At 40.4% G+C, this 15,456-nt stretch overlaps 2 protein-coding genes across 4 annotated transcripts in view; both read left to right on the top strand.

Annotated features, from left to right (window-relative positions):
• The window catches only part of stard10 (StAR related lipid transfer domain containing 10), a 16,830-nt gene extending 8,583 nt beyond the window's left edge, over positions 1 to 8,247 (top strand). The window contains exons 2-6 of one of the 2 annotated variants that reach the window (XM_023406609.2): positions 1,809 to 1,956; positions 2,105 to 2,208; positions 5,215 to 5,332; positions 6,067 to 6,119; positions 7,064 to 8,247. In XM_023406609.2, coding sequence (XP_023262377.1) covers positions 1,809 to 1,956; positions 2,105 to 2,208; positions 5,215 to 5,332; positions 6,067 to 6,119; positions 7,064 to 7,270 — 630 coding nt within the window. In that variant the 3' untranslated portion in view covers positions 7,271 to 8,247. The remainder of the gene's footprint in view (positions 1 to 1,808; positions 1,957 to 2,104; positions 2,209 to 5,214; positions 5,333 to 6,066; positions 6,120 to 7,063) is intronic. The other variant, XM_023406610.2, reaches the window with a different exon arrangement.
• Positions 8,248 to 11,816: 3,569 nt separating this feature from the next.
• The window catches only part of arap1 (ArfGAP with RhoGAP domain, ankyrin repeat and PH domain 1), a 50,032-nt gene continuing 46,392 nt past the window's right edge, over positions 11,817 to 15,456 (top strand). For both annotated transcript variants that reach the window (XM_023406620.2, XM_023406619.2), the window contains exon 1: positions 11,817 to 11,958. The gene's annotated coding sequence lies outside the window, so the exon portion shown is untranslated. The remainder of the gene's footprint in view (positions 11,959 to 15,456) is intronic.

The raw sequence follows: 15,456 nt of genomic DNA, 5'->3' as shown, positions 1-15,456 counted from the left end.
TGCATCAGAGCCAAAATAACCCAGTTTTAAATTGATCTCTTATCGGCTGTCGAATTTTAAAAAAGGCCGATGCCGATATGCGTCAAAATGCTGAATATCGGCGCCGATAATCGGCCCGGCCGATAATCGGTCGATCCCTAATCCATATCTGAACAAGCACTTTAGATTACATGTTTTTAAATTGCCGGTTCATATTTTGTCCTGTTACAACAAAGGTGAGCACTTGGTATTTCACTAGCTATTGTTATTATAGACTGGGGAGGAGACCTCCTGTTTAAACAGCTGTAAAGCCAAATGTAGAGTGAAGTCTGAAGTGATAATTTTCTCAAATTAAGCCCCGAGGGAACACAGGAAAGAAGATAGTACAGACTGAGCTTGAAATCTTCTGGACTATTTGTAAAGGGAGTTAAAATCATCAGGGACACTCAACCACGCTCGGTCCATTTCTTTCTCATTTACTCGTCTCCTCTTGATCTGTTTACGCTCAGTCTGCTCTTAGTGTTTCTTTGTGTCACACATCCTCCATTGTTTAGTTCCTCTGTCTTTATCTCAGCCGTTTTGTTTTTTCGACTCTCCCTTCTCTTTCTCCTTGTTGTTATTATAAAGACTAATTCCCCCTGACAATTGTAACTGTAGTAACAGCTTTACTCTGCAGACCTCTCTTTACATGGGGTGTATGTATACTACCATCTACTCCAAATCTGACAAAGGCACGAGTCCCCATGGTTTCATTAATAAGCTTGGACACACTTACACGAGACTGGTTCCAAATCAACAAGTATCGATGTGTAAACAACTACTTTAAAATGCTTTAAAATGTATCACTATGCTTTATCTTAAGGTTTCCTTAAGTAGACTTTAGAGTTCGAAATGGATGCTAGCCTGTTTTGGCCTTTGAGTTTGTTCCATTGAATGTGGTTTCCAGCATGAAACAATTCAATCTCATTTCTGGTTTAAAACTGTACATATCCTTCATGCTTTTCTCCAAACAGCAGGGGACCTTTGGACGTGTATAGCCTCTCAAAATCAAGCAGTCAGACCCCCCCTGCTACCCCTTCACTTTCACAACCATTTGACAGACTGTGTGGTGTGTGTGTCTATCTCTCTCTGTCCTGTTCTGAATGTGTTGTTTTCCATTTAAGAGCTCAGGTCTAGTAATGACTCATCTGTGGTCTGTGGCCCATCTCCTGATTCTCTGCTAATTTTCTCTCTCTCTCTGTCTCTCTCTCTCTCTCTCTGTCTCTCTCTCACTCACACACATACGCACACACACTCTTTCTTTGCTCTCTGACACTGATACTCTCCAGCCATCTGATATCTAATCATTTACAAGTCAGTTGCCATATTTGCCTGTGTGTGTCTGTGTGTGTGCGTGTGTGTGCTTCTTTCAAACTGAATGTGCAGGATCCCCCAAACACTTATATTTACATTCATCCTCTTCATTCATTTATTCTGTTTGTATCCCAGATTAAGTATGGGTGTTGAATTTTGTGCTCGTCTCTGATGTGTGCACCAGGGTTGGTTTTTGTTTCTGCCTTTGTCAGCATGAATACCAGTGAACTCTGTAGCTCCCCTCCACCATAGCACAGTACTTTACCGAGAATTTATGGGATGCAGCTTCATTAAAATTTCATGCATTTTCCTGCTGCATACTCTGCATTGGATATATGGTAAAAAATAAAGTGTTCAATGAGATGGTTTAAAATAAAATAAAATAGTTTTTTCTGTAATTGAGCAGGATTAGCTCTGTGTAGTTTTTCTCTATTGCCTGACTAAAACCTGCCTGTCTTTCTGTACCTGTGTCTCAGTGTCGGATGGTGTGTAAGGACGTGTCAGCTGAGATCATGTACGACGTTCTCCATGACATTGAATACAGGAGGAAATGGGACACAAATGTCATCGAGACTTTCGATATCGGGAGACTCACGGTCAACGCGGATGTTGGCTATTACTCATGTATGTTACACGTGTAAACATATGCTGTTTACAACAAGTGCCTGCGCTCATTTGTCACTAATATGATGTCGGGCTGTAAAGGAGAGCAGATACACACAGAGGTGCGTATTGACCTACGATTCACCAGATTGATCTTGTTTGTTAACAGGGAAGTGTCCAAAGCCTCTTCGGAACCGCGATGTCATCACGCTTCGCTCCTGGCTGCCAATGGGGAAAGATTACATCATCATGAACTACTCTGTCAAACATGCCGTGAGTACACACAAACAGACACACACACACACACACACGCAGGGCTTACACAAGCTCAGCTGGAGCCCTGCTCATTCACCCCTCAATTACTCACTGTGCATCAAAGGTGAATTGTGAAATAATTTTGAAATGAGCACACATTGGCTGAGCAGACATGAACCTTTATCCATTTTAGTAAGCTTAAGGGCGTTGTGCTGCATGAAATGAAATCCCTAAATATCTGCGGGAAGGCGATGATACAAGGCTGTGTGTGTTATTCATTTAAAAGACAGCTCATATGGAACCATCGCATCCAGGAAGATAAGACAATTTGGCACCTTTCCTAAGAGAGAGCACTCACGTACACCACTGCCCTACACTCTTACTGGGGGGATTGATAGATGTACTGTGTGCTGGCACTGCTTCACTTTAAGTGTAAGATAGTTGATGTGATTCACTTCGGTGTATTTGTGTTTTTAGCTCAGCTTCCAGTCATGCTTTTTAAGAACTTTAGTAATTTGAGTGCCAAAGACCAGTGAAACAAACAGACTGATTAGAGAACGCTGTGACCATGTGAGTAACTTTCAGTTTGGAATCAGGCTGAAAATCTCAGCTTTTAGTTTTGGCTCTATTTCTGTGTTGTCCAATCGGTATGTGAGGACTGGCATTTTCCATTGTAAAAGCTTGCACTCATCACCTACCTCTCTGGGGCTACAACAGCTGATTATTTCCGACATTTAGTAAGAAAATTGATTATCAAATAGCTGCAGATTAATTTTCAACAACTAATCAATTAACCAAGTGTCTGTTTCAGCTCTACCTCTCTTGCTCCGTCTTCCTGTCTGTCTTTCTTTCTCTGTCCCTCCTCTCTTTTCATGTCTCCTTCTCTTTTTCTTTTCTGGCTTTCTTGCAATTCTGTCTGTCCCACAGTATCCTTTCCTCTCTGTCTTTTTTCCCTTTCTGTTTCTCATTCCCGGTTTCCCTCACTGATGTCGTGTTTACAAAAGGATAAGACCCCTCATGTGACTGTTAGCTGTTGACTTCCGCCTCGCCTTCCGCATTCCTGCATCAATAAGTGGTTACGAACATAATAGACAGTGTGTGTGTGTTGTGTGACTCTGTGTGTGTGGTTAGCTGAGGTCTCTCTTGATAAGCAGTAGTATTTGAGAGCTTGACTTGTGGAGTGCAGCTTAAGGGGATACTCAGATCAGTGCTGAGTTCATGCGTCCACGACCAGGAGTCAGTCCGTTTCTACTGTATTTGACACTGCATTCATCTGCGCCCTTGTCCGGGATTAAAAGCAACAGCTTTTTCAGTCATACATTTACAAACTGTTTCACCAATCAGCCTTTGGGATCCAGCTGCCATTGCATTCGAGGCACATTGTTTTAGCCTAATTTATACCTGCACGAGAGGCTTATATAAGTGCTAAAACTAACGACTGTTAATGACGGCTCTATCAGCTGACCTATTAAGTACTATTTTTTTTTTTTTTTAGCCTTAATGACAGGATGACTCCTGGGATGGCAATGCTGATCTGTTGGCCTGTCGGGCGGTCCACCACTTTGGTTCAGACTAAAGTATTTCTATTGGGTTATATTTTGTGCAGATATTAATTGTCCACAGCGGATGAGGCCTACTGACTTTGGTGGTCCCCTGACTTCTTCTCTAGTGCCAACCTGATGTTGACATTTCTGTTCGTGACATATCTCCACAACTGAAGGATAACCATTAAATTTGGTCTCCCTCAAAATGAATTAAAAATTACTTGCGCCACCATCAGGTCAAACTTTTAAATTGTCCAATACTTGTACCTGCAAAACTAATGACATTCCCATCAACCTCAGCAGCACTTTGTATTTAGTGCTAATTTGTAAATGTTTGCATACAAACATGCTAAACTATGGTGGACATGGTAAACATTACATGTACTGTATAGCTGCTAAAACATCATCATGCTAGGTTTGTCAGTGTGAGCATGTTAGCATGCTGACATTCACATTTAGATCAAAGCACCACTGTGCTGAAGTACAGCCTCACAGAGCTGCTAGCATGGCTGTATGTTCTAATTGTGTTGTGTATATATAACATGTCAAAAATAACAAAAGCCCATTGCAAGAAACAGACCGCAAAGTGTTGTCTTATTGGTTTTGTATGGCCAACAGCTGAATGTTACAAGACTGTGAGACACATCGCTGGTGATTAATGCTTCAAGTTTTCTGTCATATAAAAAATCCTGTACATTACCTCAGAAAATTATAATGCTGTCCCTGATTTCCCAGAAACTTGAGCATGATTCACAAAAGCTGTCATTGTACTGGCAGGAGATATTCCTACAGTGTAACCTATTTGTAGAGAAGTGCAGGTACCAAAAATGTGAGAGGGAAAAGATAAAGCAGTTATCTGAAGTTCCTCTCTGATAACAGTTCTTCAGCTGGCTGCTGCTCTGTGTGCTTCTTAAGTTCGCCGCAGTGTGTCTGTCCCAATTAACACAGGCTAACCAGTGCTGTACTTGTATCATCATGAATAATAATCTTAGATACATAGTCAAGGGAGCCAGCAGTGGAATAGTGGGCTAAAGCTGGCCTTTACTGCTGTGGCATTCACAGGGTAGTGTGGACTGGATTTGCATCAGAAATATGACTGTGAAGCAGAAAATCTGATTGACTGGCAGCTTCAAAATGCAACACACACCCTGCAGACCCTGAATATGTTATTTGATAGATGCTCACAAGAAACTAAAGGCAAATAGTTTGTACATAAAACAGATACTAAAATAATGCTGCTGTTATGCAATGATTTCTGAGTATTTGGATGGATTATTACTTTAGTTGTTGTGAGTTGTAGTGTCTACAAGTCAATAAATAAATTGAATTAAAGTGAAGTATATTTAGCTAGCAGCTTAATTTGAAGGAACCGAAAATCAAGATATTACTGTGTTCTTTGTCCTTTTTTGACAGAAAACAAGACTGTACATGAATTGGATAATGACGATGATAATATCAAAGTGTGTCTTTGTCTCTACAGAAATACCCTCCTAAAAAGGACATGGTGCGAGCCGTGTCCATTCAGACTGGCTACATGATCCAAAGCCAGGGACCCAACCACTGCACCCTCACATACATGGCCCAGGTTGACCCACGAGGTAACTAATATGCACTCACACACACACACACACACACACACACACACACACACACACACACACACACACACACACACACGCACATGCACATGCACACATAATTAGAGGTAATCAGCACACAAGGACAAACTCGGCACACAAAAAAAGACTGAAACACACTCTCTCTCTCTCTCTCTCTCTCACACACACGCACAAGCACACACACACAGGTGCTGAACGCATGCTCAAACCTCTAATGAATGATTCATTCCCCTGCCTTTATGTCAAAATGAGTCGTCATAGTAACCTTATGAAGGACACAGTCTGTTTCTCCCATCTCTCTTGCTCTCTCTCTCTTGTCCATTTCTCTCTCCCTTCTTCCTTTTTGGTCTTTTTCTATTCATTTATCCTTTCCTCTTATTCTCCCTTTAATTCACTTCTTTACTGTCAATCTCTTGCATGCAAGTGCTGATTGTGTAAAGCTCTTTAATCACCCGTTTGTAGTGTGTGTGTGTGTGTGTGTGTGTGTGTGTGTGTGTGTGTGTGTGAGAAGTGCGTCCAAAGCCTCACTTTGATCCTGGATGACATGACATGTAATGAAGCAACCTTTAAATCCTCCTCTTCCTATTTCACTCTATTTCTGTCTCACTTTCATTCTCACACTTCATCTCTCTCTCTCTCTCTCTCTCTCTCTCTCTCTCTCTCTCTCTCTCTCTTTATCCTCCGTCTTCTGCTCACTCTGTCTCGTTTTGCAGGTTCATTACCCAAGTGGGTTGTCAACAAGTCTTCCCACTTCCTTGCTCCTCGTGTAAGTAATTTGCAGATTAACACAGATTATGTTCATGTCTTGTATGTTTGTTGATGTGTTAATCTGCAGACAGTGCATGTCAGTCAAGATGAGAAATATGCAGACCTTATATGCATGTAAAATGGGCAGTCTCTTCTACACAGAAACACAAGTTAACTGTATTTGTTTGTGTGTTTGAGAGTGTGTGCTTATTTGTTGAAATGGGGCAAAGTCTCTTCACTCTATTTCTGTCTCAATTTCATTCTCACACTTCATCTCTCTCTCTCTCTCTCTCTCTCTCTCTCTCTCTCTCTCTCTCTCTCTCTCTGGGATGGAGAGCACCCTGGGATGCAGGTATCCCTTGATGATAGTCAAAAAATAGAAGCTCAGTGAGACTTTCAAATCCCATTGAAAATAACTATGCTGATGACTTCAATATGATAAATATTGAAGGAAATTTCTCTCTGGGTCTTTTTTGTCATTCAGAATTCAAAATATAAACAGGGTTACCATTTGATTCATATTTTTAAACCAAGTCGTTTTGTGTAAGTTTTATTTTTAATCATGCAAATTTGCACAATTGCTTTTCCACCATTTTCACCATGTGAAATGTGTAAAAGTCCCTGATGATTTTGCTCAATACTTAAATTCCTATCTTCATGTAGGTCCACACAAGATCTCCTCCTAATAGTTCCCTCTTGACGTCTCTACCTTTTTTTCATCTCTGTCTGATCCTGTCTGATCCTGTCACTCATCCATCTTCATTGCTTTTTTTTCCTGTAGTGCTGTTTCTGAGTTTAGTCAACTTCGTGTCTGTGTTGACCAATAATGAAAAACACTTTCAAGTACAAATCATTTCTAGCTATGACTGTCATTGTTCCCTTTCTATTGGCTGAAGTGTTTCAGGATCAGTGTAACTCTGTCACGAGTTAAACAGATGTGTCATCTTTTTTCATTCCTTATAGGCAATGAAGAAGATCAACAAAGCCTGTTTGAAGTATTCAGAGTGGAAGCAGAGACACAACCCTGGCTTCAAGCCCTGGATCTACCCCGAACAGACTACATTACCCAGCATCCCACTCTCTGAGCTCAGCATTCAGCATGCAGACAGCCTGGAGAATATTGATGAGAGCTCTCTGGCTGAGGCCCAGGAGAGAGAAGACAGCGACTAAGAAACACATGCACACAAACACACCCATGTATTCATACACACGCACACACGCAAACAGAAATGCAGAGATATATGTATGCTTGATACACATCTACAACCACACATATGTCAATGTGATTCTGTGTGTGTGTGTGTGTGTGTGTGTGGACACATGGACATACATTCTTGATTCCATACTGCATTGGCATATGCAGGCATGCTAACAGTCACATGTATGTAAGCATTCATGCACACAGACCAACTCATACTTCACCAACTTGATTCCACACTTACATACATAATGTATGACCAAATACATATACAAACATGCATCATAGATGTACCTACTCACGAGGGGCTGCAAGACTACTTATTTTTACAAGTCAGTAAACTAATATTTAATATAGTCAAATGTGATTTTTCATGCTTGTTCAAGGAATATCAAAGTTTTCTAATCATGGCCTATGCAGATTATCATAGCAAAATATATTTTCATTAAGATTCACTGTTTAAACATCTTGTTGTCATTCAAAATATGAACAATGGATTTGAAAATGCTTTCCTGCTGGGAAAACACTGGTGAAACCCCTGGTGGTCATGTATACAGTAGGAACATACCTGTGTAGACAAATGGACACACACCATTCTTTCACACTACATTTATGCACCCAGACATGTATACACATTAGATTTGTATCTTTTTGCCCGTGTTGTCTCTCTGTCACTCATTATGTGTTTCCCTCACATTTTGTAAGCACATAATAAATATGCAGGTGTGCAGAAGGCAGCTGGAAATCCAAACCCAACCTGCAACCCTCTCTCTCACTCTCTCTCACACTCACACACACACACACACACACACACACACACACACACACATATAGACACACATACAGATTTTACACTCACGTACTGTCTGCTCCTCTATTTGAGAGATGTTTGAATGTATGTAGAATTTAAAAATTAAATACATATTCCTACAAAGGTTTTCAAATTTCACTGGTAGTCTGAGCAATTTTTTCTGTGTGCGAGTGCTTCACATGTGTCACTACCTTTTGCTTGTGTTGATGTTTGATGCTCCCTGCAGATTTGCATGGTTGTAACAATGCTAAAATATGTATAAAGGATCATTGACCTGATAAACTGTTTGAACACTATGACAACCTATTTTCACTCACTGGAAAGTGTGCATGTGTGTTTGATGGATTGCATGTGCCCATGCACTTATGCATGTGTGTTGCGTATGTGTGCGCAGTTGCCTAGATCAGAATTAGGAATTCCCCAATCTGTTGGCATGGCAACGCTGAGATCGACTCAGCACCAAAGAGACACACAGGGAGATGAGAGCTTGCATTTCACAGAGGAAGTGATATATATCAGGGTGTCTGCCCGTCCTTCCCTATATAAAATCGGACTAAGAGCACATTTAATGTCCACAGCAATTTCTGTTTTCCCGTGTTGACTTAATTGGATGGAAGACACCCGTCTAGCATGACACACACATACACACACAACAGAAACAGCAAGGTGGCCTACGTATGGCTACAAAAATACATTAAACAGGCTGAACAGAATGCTGAGAAAATTATTTTAAAGCCCATCAAGCTTTGTCTGCCTCAGTAAGAGGAACATGTTGTGCTCTACATGTCACATCATGGCTTAAAATGATTTTTGCATGTCATCTGCTCTTGCCTGTTCCCTTTTTACAGCATCTGCCTCTGCATATGCACCACCTAATAAAGTATGAATGATGAAGGGAAGTGTATGTGAGAGATGCAAAAAGCCATGAGGTGCATACAGCTCTGGTCTTCTTTCCTACAGCTGTATTGACTGTTAGTCTCTCTGCCTTTGGGTATAACAATCCATCCATCCTCAGAGACTTAATGAGGCTTCTCACTCAGCCATCATCATTATTTGCAAGTGTGTGTGTGTGTGTGTGTGTCAGTGTCAGAGCAGAGGACAGGGCTACATGTGTGCTAGTGTGTGAACTGAGTGTCCCAGTGGCATCCCCGTATTGTATTCCACCCGCCTCCACAGCAGGAGGAGCTATATAAGCAGTATGACGGCCAGCATCCCTCTGTGTGTTTCTGCATATGTGTCACACTGCCACCCCCACAGCAACCCGGCCCACCAAGGCTGATAGCTGATGACTCATCACCACCCCACCTCCTCCTCCTTTCCCTCTCCCTTCATCTCTTGTATTCTCCCCCTACTCTATTTCTGCCCCTTTATCATCCGCTCTTCATCCTTTCCTCGATTTCTCTTCCCCTCTGTCCTCTTTCTTTTCTTCTTCTTCTTCCCATCTTTCCACCCTCTCATCCATCCTTTCATCCACTTCTGATCCAGGCCTCTCTCCTTCTTTGATCCCCCTCCCTTGTGCCTTTCCCACCTTCTCCATCTCTTCTCTTCTTCTGCCACTCGTCTTTTCCTCTCCTCCTTTTCCCTTCTCTTAATCGAAACTATTTGTTCTCCCTCATTTATTCCCTTCTTGTCCTATTTTTCTCCTGTACCGTCTCCAGCTTGTTCATTTACTCATCTTTTTGCTTTCCTTTTTCAAGGTGTTTCACCTATCTCTAATTCACCCTTCTTCACCTACCCTTTTCCTCCACTCCTCACCCTTCTTCACCTACCTTTTCCTCCCTCTATTTCCTTTCATCTCTTCTTCTCCCTCTTCCTTCTTCCTTCTTCCTTCTTCCGTCTCCTTTCCACAAGCTGACCATCCCCCTTATCCTTACCACGGGTCAGATGTGAAATGACTAACACCACAGCGAAGTCACTGACTTGTCGCAGAGACAGTGTATTGTTCATCCAGGCTCCTAAAGCCAAATTGTGTATATGTATGTGTCACACATGTGATTCAATGTGCGGTGTTCCCTCATGTTGCAGTCAAGAGGCCTATATCCCTGAAGACCTAATGAGTAAAATGGTAACAAAGTACACAGTAGGCATATTTCCCCTTCTCTAAAAAAAGACACAAGGAAAATTAAAGGTTTGATACAGCACAGTGACAGATGTGATTTTTTTTATTCATGTAAAATCCCAAGTGGGATATCTTAGCTCATAAATGCTTTATGTTCAGAGTTGCCTGGTACATCATGATCTACATTGTGACTGTGAAGTTATGGGTCCCAAATTGATCTATCTTATGACTTTTATTGCATGCCAGCCTCCCTCTGTCTCAGTTGCTTTCATCTTGCAGACTTTCTTCACTGTGGCTGAAATGCAATCAAAGGCATACTCTTTAATAATTGAAGGTCTATTTAGATGCAACATTCTCTTTCTACTATAAATGGGGATTTCTCTTCATTATTTTGTTCTTTTTAACTTGATGCTGTTTGAAATCCATCCACATGGCTCGGCATCTTGATGGTGAATGATTGCCCTCTTCTGGCTCCTATGGGACCTTACAGCTAACAAATCCTCTGCCTGTCTGATTCAATGCTGATCTGAATGCCACATCACCGCCACCTCCATAAACTAGTATGAGTTCAAAAATATCTGTTTGGCTTATATACTAAAGCAACTAGAGTTCGGAGCAATAAGATAACATTTCTGAGTGAGACACCTATTAATCATTGATTCTGTGATTAAATGTAACCAGTGACAGATTAAATTACCCAATTAACTTTTAAATCTATATTTTTATAATATAAGTTAATACTACTGATTCTCAATTGGAAAATATGTATACATGTGTGTTTAGTATTTACAGCATTTGTCATGGTATCGGTGGGTCTTGAAAAGTCTTAAAAAACACAGTTAAGTCACTTCCCAAAACAAAAGGCCTCAGAAGGTGTTCAAATTTTTGAATTTCATTTAACAAGGTCTTGAATATTTTCCTTGCCTGCCATAAACAGTAACATTGGGAAATGTTATACATCTATAAACAACAGGTTTCAATCTGTGCCATCCGACTAGTAGCAAACACTGCTGCTACTGCTAGCCACAGTGGCCAGGAAGCTCAACAACTCATGGGCAAGTGTTAATTTTAACAAAAACTTTAAAAGCAATTTTAATCATTTAATTATGTTTTAACTGGTTAATCCATTCATCAGTTCTCTGCTGAATCCAGCTTACATTGATTGATTAATTACTACCCCAAATTATAATTATATAGAGCCTGAAAAAATATGTGACAAAATATATAAATATACAAATTTGATTTTAATGATCACTGACATTTTCCTTATTATTGTCGTCTATGACAATCCTTTAAAAGTTTGTAATATAAGAGGAAACTCGCAACATGTACATATTCTTTAAAACAGTAGCCTTATGTGAGCTGTTAATGAGTTAGAGGAAGAGGTAACTGGGATAATATCTGGTTAAAGGGTATTTTCATGAAAACAGACAGGGTTGCACAGTCTTTTTCTGAGGTCACATGACGACCGTACGGAAGCTTTTGCAATTTTGGTGCACCAAGTTAGTCATAATTAGGCAGAGAAACACCGGAAAACAGGGACCCTAAATGTAATGCTATAGGATTGATAATCGATGACTGTATTTATTTTGAAAGGTCTAGCCGGAAATGGTATACCTCATTTACTTGAGCTTAATGGTGGGCCACTTAGTGAGTTGTTGCTGCTGCTTTTTACCCGTGTGAAAAATGTTATCCGCTGCTCTGCGTCGCGGTTGTGGCCACTAATTCCACTCCGCAAGCAAAACGAGAGTATAGTTCAGCGAGCTGGGCGTTTGTAAAGACTGGAAAAGGTAAGCGAATGACAAGAATTTAAAACTTTATTTTTTGGAGAAAGTGCCACTAACTCAAACAGCTCAAATCTGGTGTGGTTCAAACAGAAAATGTTTTGTCTCGGTTACAATCACGCACTGACCGTAAGCTTGACCTGTCGCAGTGAAAATAACGGCAGTTAACTTTAGCTATAAGATACACGAAAATTAAACAGAAAATGTTTTTGTGAATACTCTTCAGCTGCTGAGTTCAGCTCTGCGTTCACATGTCAATTAATAAAGAGGAGGAAACAATTCTCGTCCTTCACTTGGTTAATGTTAAATTGTTTGATGTTTTTCACAGCTGCCCCAGGCAGCTCTGTTCTATGAGGGCGATGTTTATCCCCAGTGGAATTCATTATCTCTAACCTGTTTCCCTGGATGATTTGACTATTAAATCTACCACAGAGTAATGCAGATGCAGATGTTGTCCCATAGCATTATTTCAGAACTATCTGTTTAGCAGGTGGACTTGTGACAGGTGGTGGTCCAGGCCTAGCAGTTTTAGACCCAGTGCAGGTATTTTTACATTATTTCCTCCACACTGTTGCAGCCTGTAGCTCTGGTAGATTACACAAACCAACTGTTATAGACTGTCTGCTTCTTATTTCTGCTTTTTTTGTACACCATGACAGGGCGTTTCTGTGTACATGTGCTACATCTTGAGGTCCTACATAGAGGTGATAAGATGTGATCCGTGGTAAAACTGTCAAAATGCTATCTGATGAGTTATTTTGGTGACATCAGTGGAAACTATCACCCTGTTTTTCCTGTTAGTATTTCCTTTGATATACAAATGTGTTCTGAGTGATGTACAGTCTAAAAGGAAGACCCTTTGCCTGTGGATTAAAATAGAATACACTTTGCATGACCTGCTTGCTCAGCAGACCCTTAAAGTGTGTGACTACAAGAGTTGGTGAACAGTTTGTGAACAGAACTCTTGAACCATGAAAATTACATCGATGGCTGTTGTGGTTAAGCAAATAGAACTGTGCACTGTGCAGTATGGTTAATGAAACTCTGTGGTTTTATCACTACTGTATTAGAGAACTTCATCGGGGCAACTAATACGGCTTGCCATGGCCATAAATTCATTTAAAACATGGATCAAACAACTTATGTGCCGTGTTAAAAAGCCACAAATTCACCATTCCAAGATGGCAACACAATAAATGGCCCATTTAATCTTATTTTGGTGGACTGTAAAAATAATCAAGCAAACTTCGAGGTCTTACTGACCTTTCTTTGTCCTGGAGTGGTATCTGATAATGAGGAAGCAGGTGACTGACTGTCTGTTTTTGGCTTTCGGGAGTACACTGAGAGCCACACAATGTAATGTTACAGGATTTAAAAAGGCACAGATGTAAGGATCTCTCTACCCCTTAACCTGTGATTTATTTATTTATTTTGTCAGCCTGAAGGCACACTATGCAACATCAAGCCAATATACATTTGTAATCTTGCTTTAAAAGGGTTGTACTTCTACTGAAGATGCAAGAACAGAATTTTCTTTCATGGTCATTGACATCAAGTTGTATCTGAGAGCTTTGTCTGTCCCTGTCTCTTCTTTCTTTACCCCTCTTCCATCTTCTCTGTGTTTTTGTCGACCTCTCAGCCTGTCTCATACACTCACATGATTACTCGCTACTGAATCACTCTGTAATGAGGTGAGATGAGGGCAACAGTATTTCACAGAGGAAACATGGAGCAGCCCGACTGTAATATTACACAGGCTAGATGAAGAGCCCTGTTGGGCAAGAAGTGATACAGTAATCGGATGCTGTGACTAAATTGACGTTTAGATGATGTTATAAAAAGAGAACACGCCATTTGGTAATGAGATTTTAAATTTTGTGAAATGAGATTAGCGTGACACAGAGCAAAATTGTTTCTGAAAGTAGAACATTAAAGATGGAAAATTGTGTTTCGTCAACATTTTCCAACCAATTGTAAGTGCATGTGTGCATTATTGTTGTGGAACATACACTCAGTTGGCAGTTTATAAGGTATGCCTAGCTGGAGGTACTGCAGTCTAATACAGAAGTCCTGCGATAAATCCTCCCTTCATGAAGGGTAATGTTCAGTTTTTGTTGAATCTCCTTTAGAGAGGAGTTGGTTCAACTTTATGGTCGTTTTGGAAGATGTAGTTTGTGGTGCTATTAAATTGCATTGCGTTATACTGAGAGGCATTTCTAATATGTTGTGCATCCAGTTTATATCAATGAAGCGAAACGAAATATTTTAAGCACCCATCGGTTTATCTCAGTGTAATTCACTGACATTTTTTTCTTTAGGATTTTCTGGTGTCATGTTTTTAAAGGTGTGTAAACTATGTTAAAACTAAGTCAGTGAGATAAAACCTGGAGAGAGGACAGTAGAGAACATGGATAATCCAAACCTATTCTGTTTTTAAGTTTGGGGTATGGCTAGTTTGTGCTTGTTTTAATACCAGCTGACATCTGCCATAGGAGGAAAATATCACAACCCCCAAAACTTCATACTCAATAAAGTCAAAACATTGTTTGTTATTACAAGCTGATGACTTTGGTCGCATGAGTTGAATCTTAGGTTATGTGGTCTGTAGTCGGTGATTTCTTGCCATGGGAAATATCCTCCAGTGAAATGTTGCACCCCAGAGCATTAGAGGCGAGTATTTGTACACACATACTGGCTTGTTCACTAGAGTACATTGTGTGGATGCGTTTGGTTACTGGCAGGACTGAGTCACTATTCAGTTCTAATTGAAAGTGGGCTGAAAGCAGTAGTGTGTCTGGCAACGTGTGTATGAGTCATACCCCGTGTGTGTGTGTGTGTGTGTGTGTGTGTGTTTGTGTGCATGTGTTTTTTTTAATGACAGCACCTTGATAAAAATCTGAGGGTCTGAGGAAACTTCCGTATTGTCGCTCCCAAACTACTTGTCTCAAGGAAGCATAGTGAAGCCAACGAAAAGTTTCTAAATGTCTCAAACATATCTATTGCCATTTATCAGCCAACAAATACTCGGGTACATGATATGTGAATATCGACCTTAGCGGCCCAGACAGTCTACAGGTTAAATAGGTTGAACAGTTGCCATAGCAACTTGGAACAGATGTTGCTGAATGTTTTGACTATCAGATAGTATGTCATGTTTTTTGTGAAGTTTTACTTTGTCATTTAATTTACTGGACACACAGCAACATACACATATATAGATTCATAGAATACATCCCCTGGCAAAGAAAGCACACCACCTACATAGAGCACACCACTAGTTCCTGATTTAATGTCGATATACTCACAGAAAGATACTCCTGTGCCTTTCTAACCCATCACAATATTGGTGCCAGTGTATCAATCACAAAATATTGCTTTATTGATTGTTTGTCCTACCCCTACATGTGGTTTTGGCCCATATGAAAAGATGCATTGGGCTCCAGTCAGAAATGTTTCACACTCACACAATAAGCTTTTTACTCCTCTATAATATTTATCTAGAGA

The sequence above is a fragment of the Seriola lalandi genome, unplaced genomic scaffold, assembly GCF_002814215.2.
Source record: "Seriola lalandi dorsalis isolate HSWRI2012SDOR001 ecotype SW California unplaced genomic scaffold, Sedor1 jcf7180002054313, whole genome shotgun sequence".
Lineage (NCBI taxonomy): Eukaryota > Metazoa > Chordata > Actinopteri > Carangiformes > Carangidae > Seriola > Seriola lalandi.
Note: the sequence above shows the minus strand (reverse complement) of the source record. Positions and strands in the feature narration are given on the sequence as shown.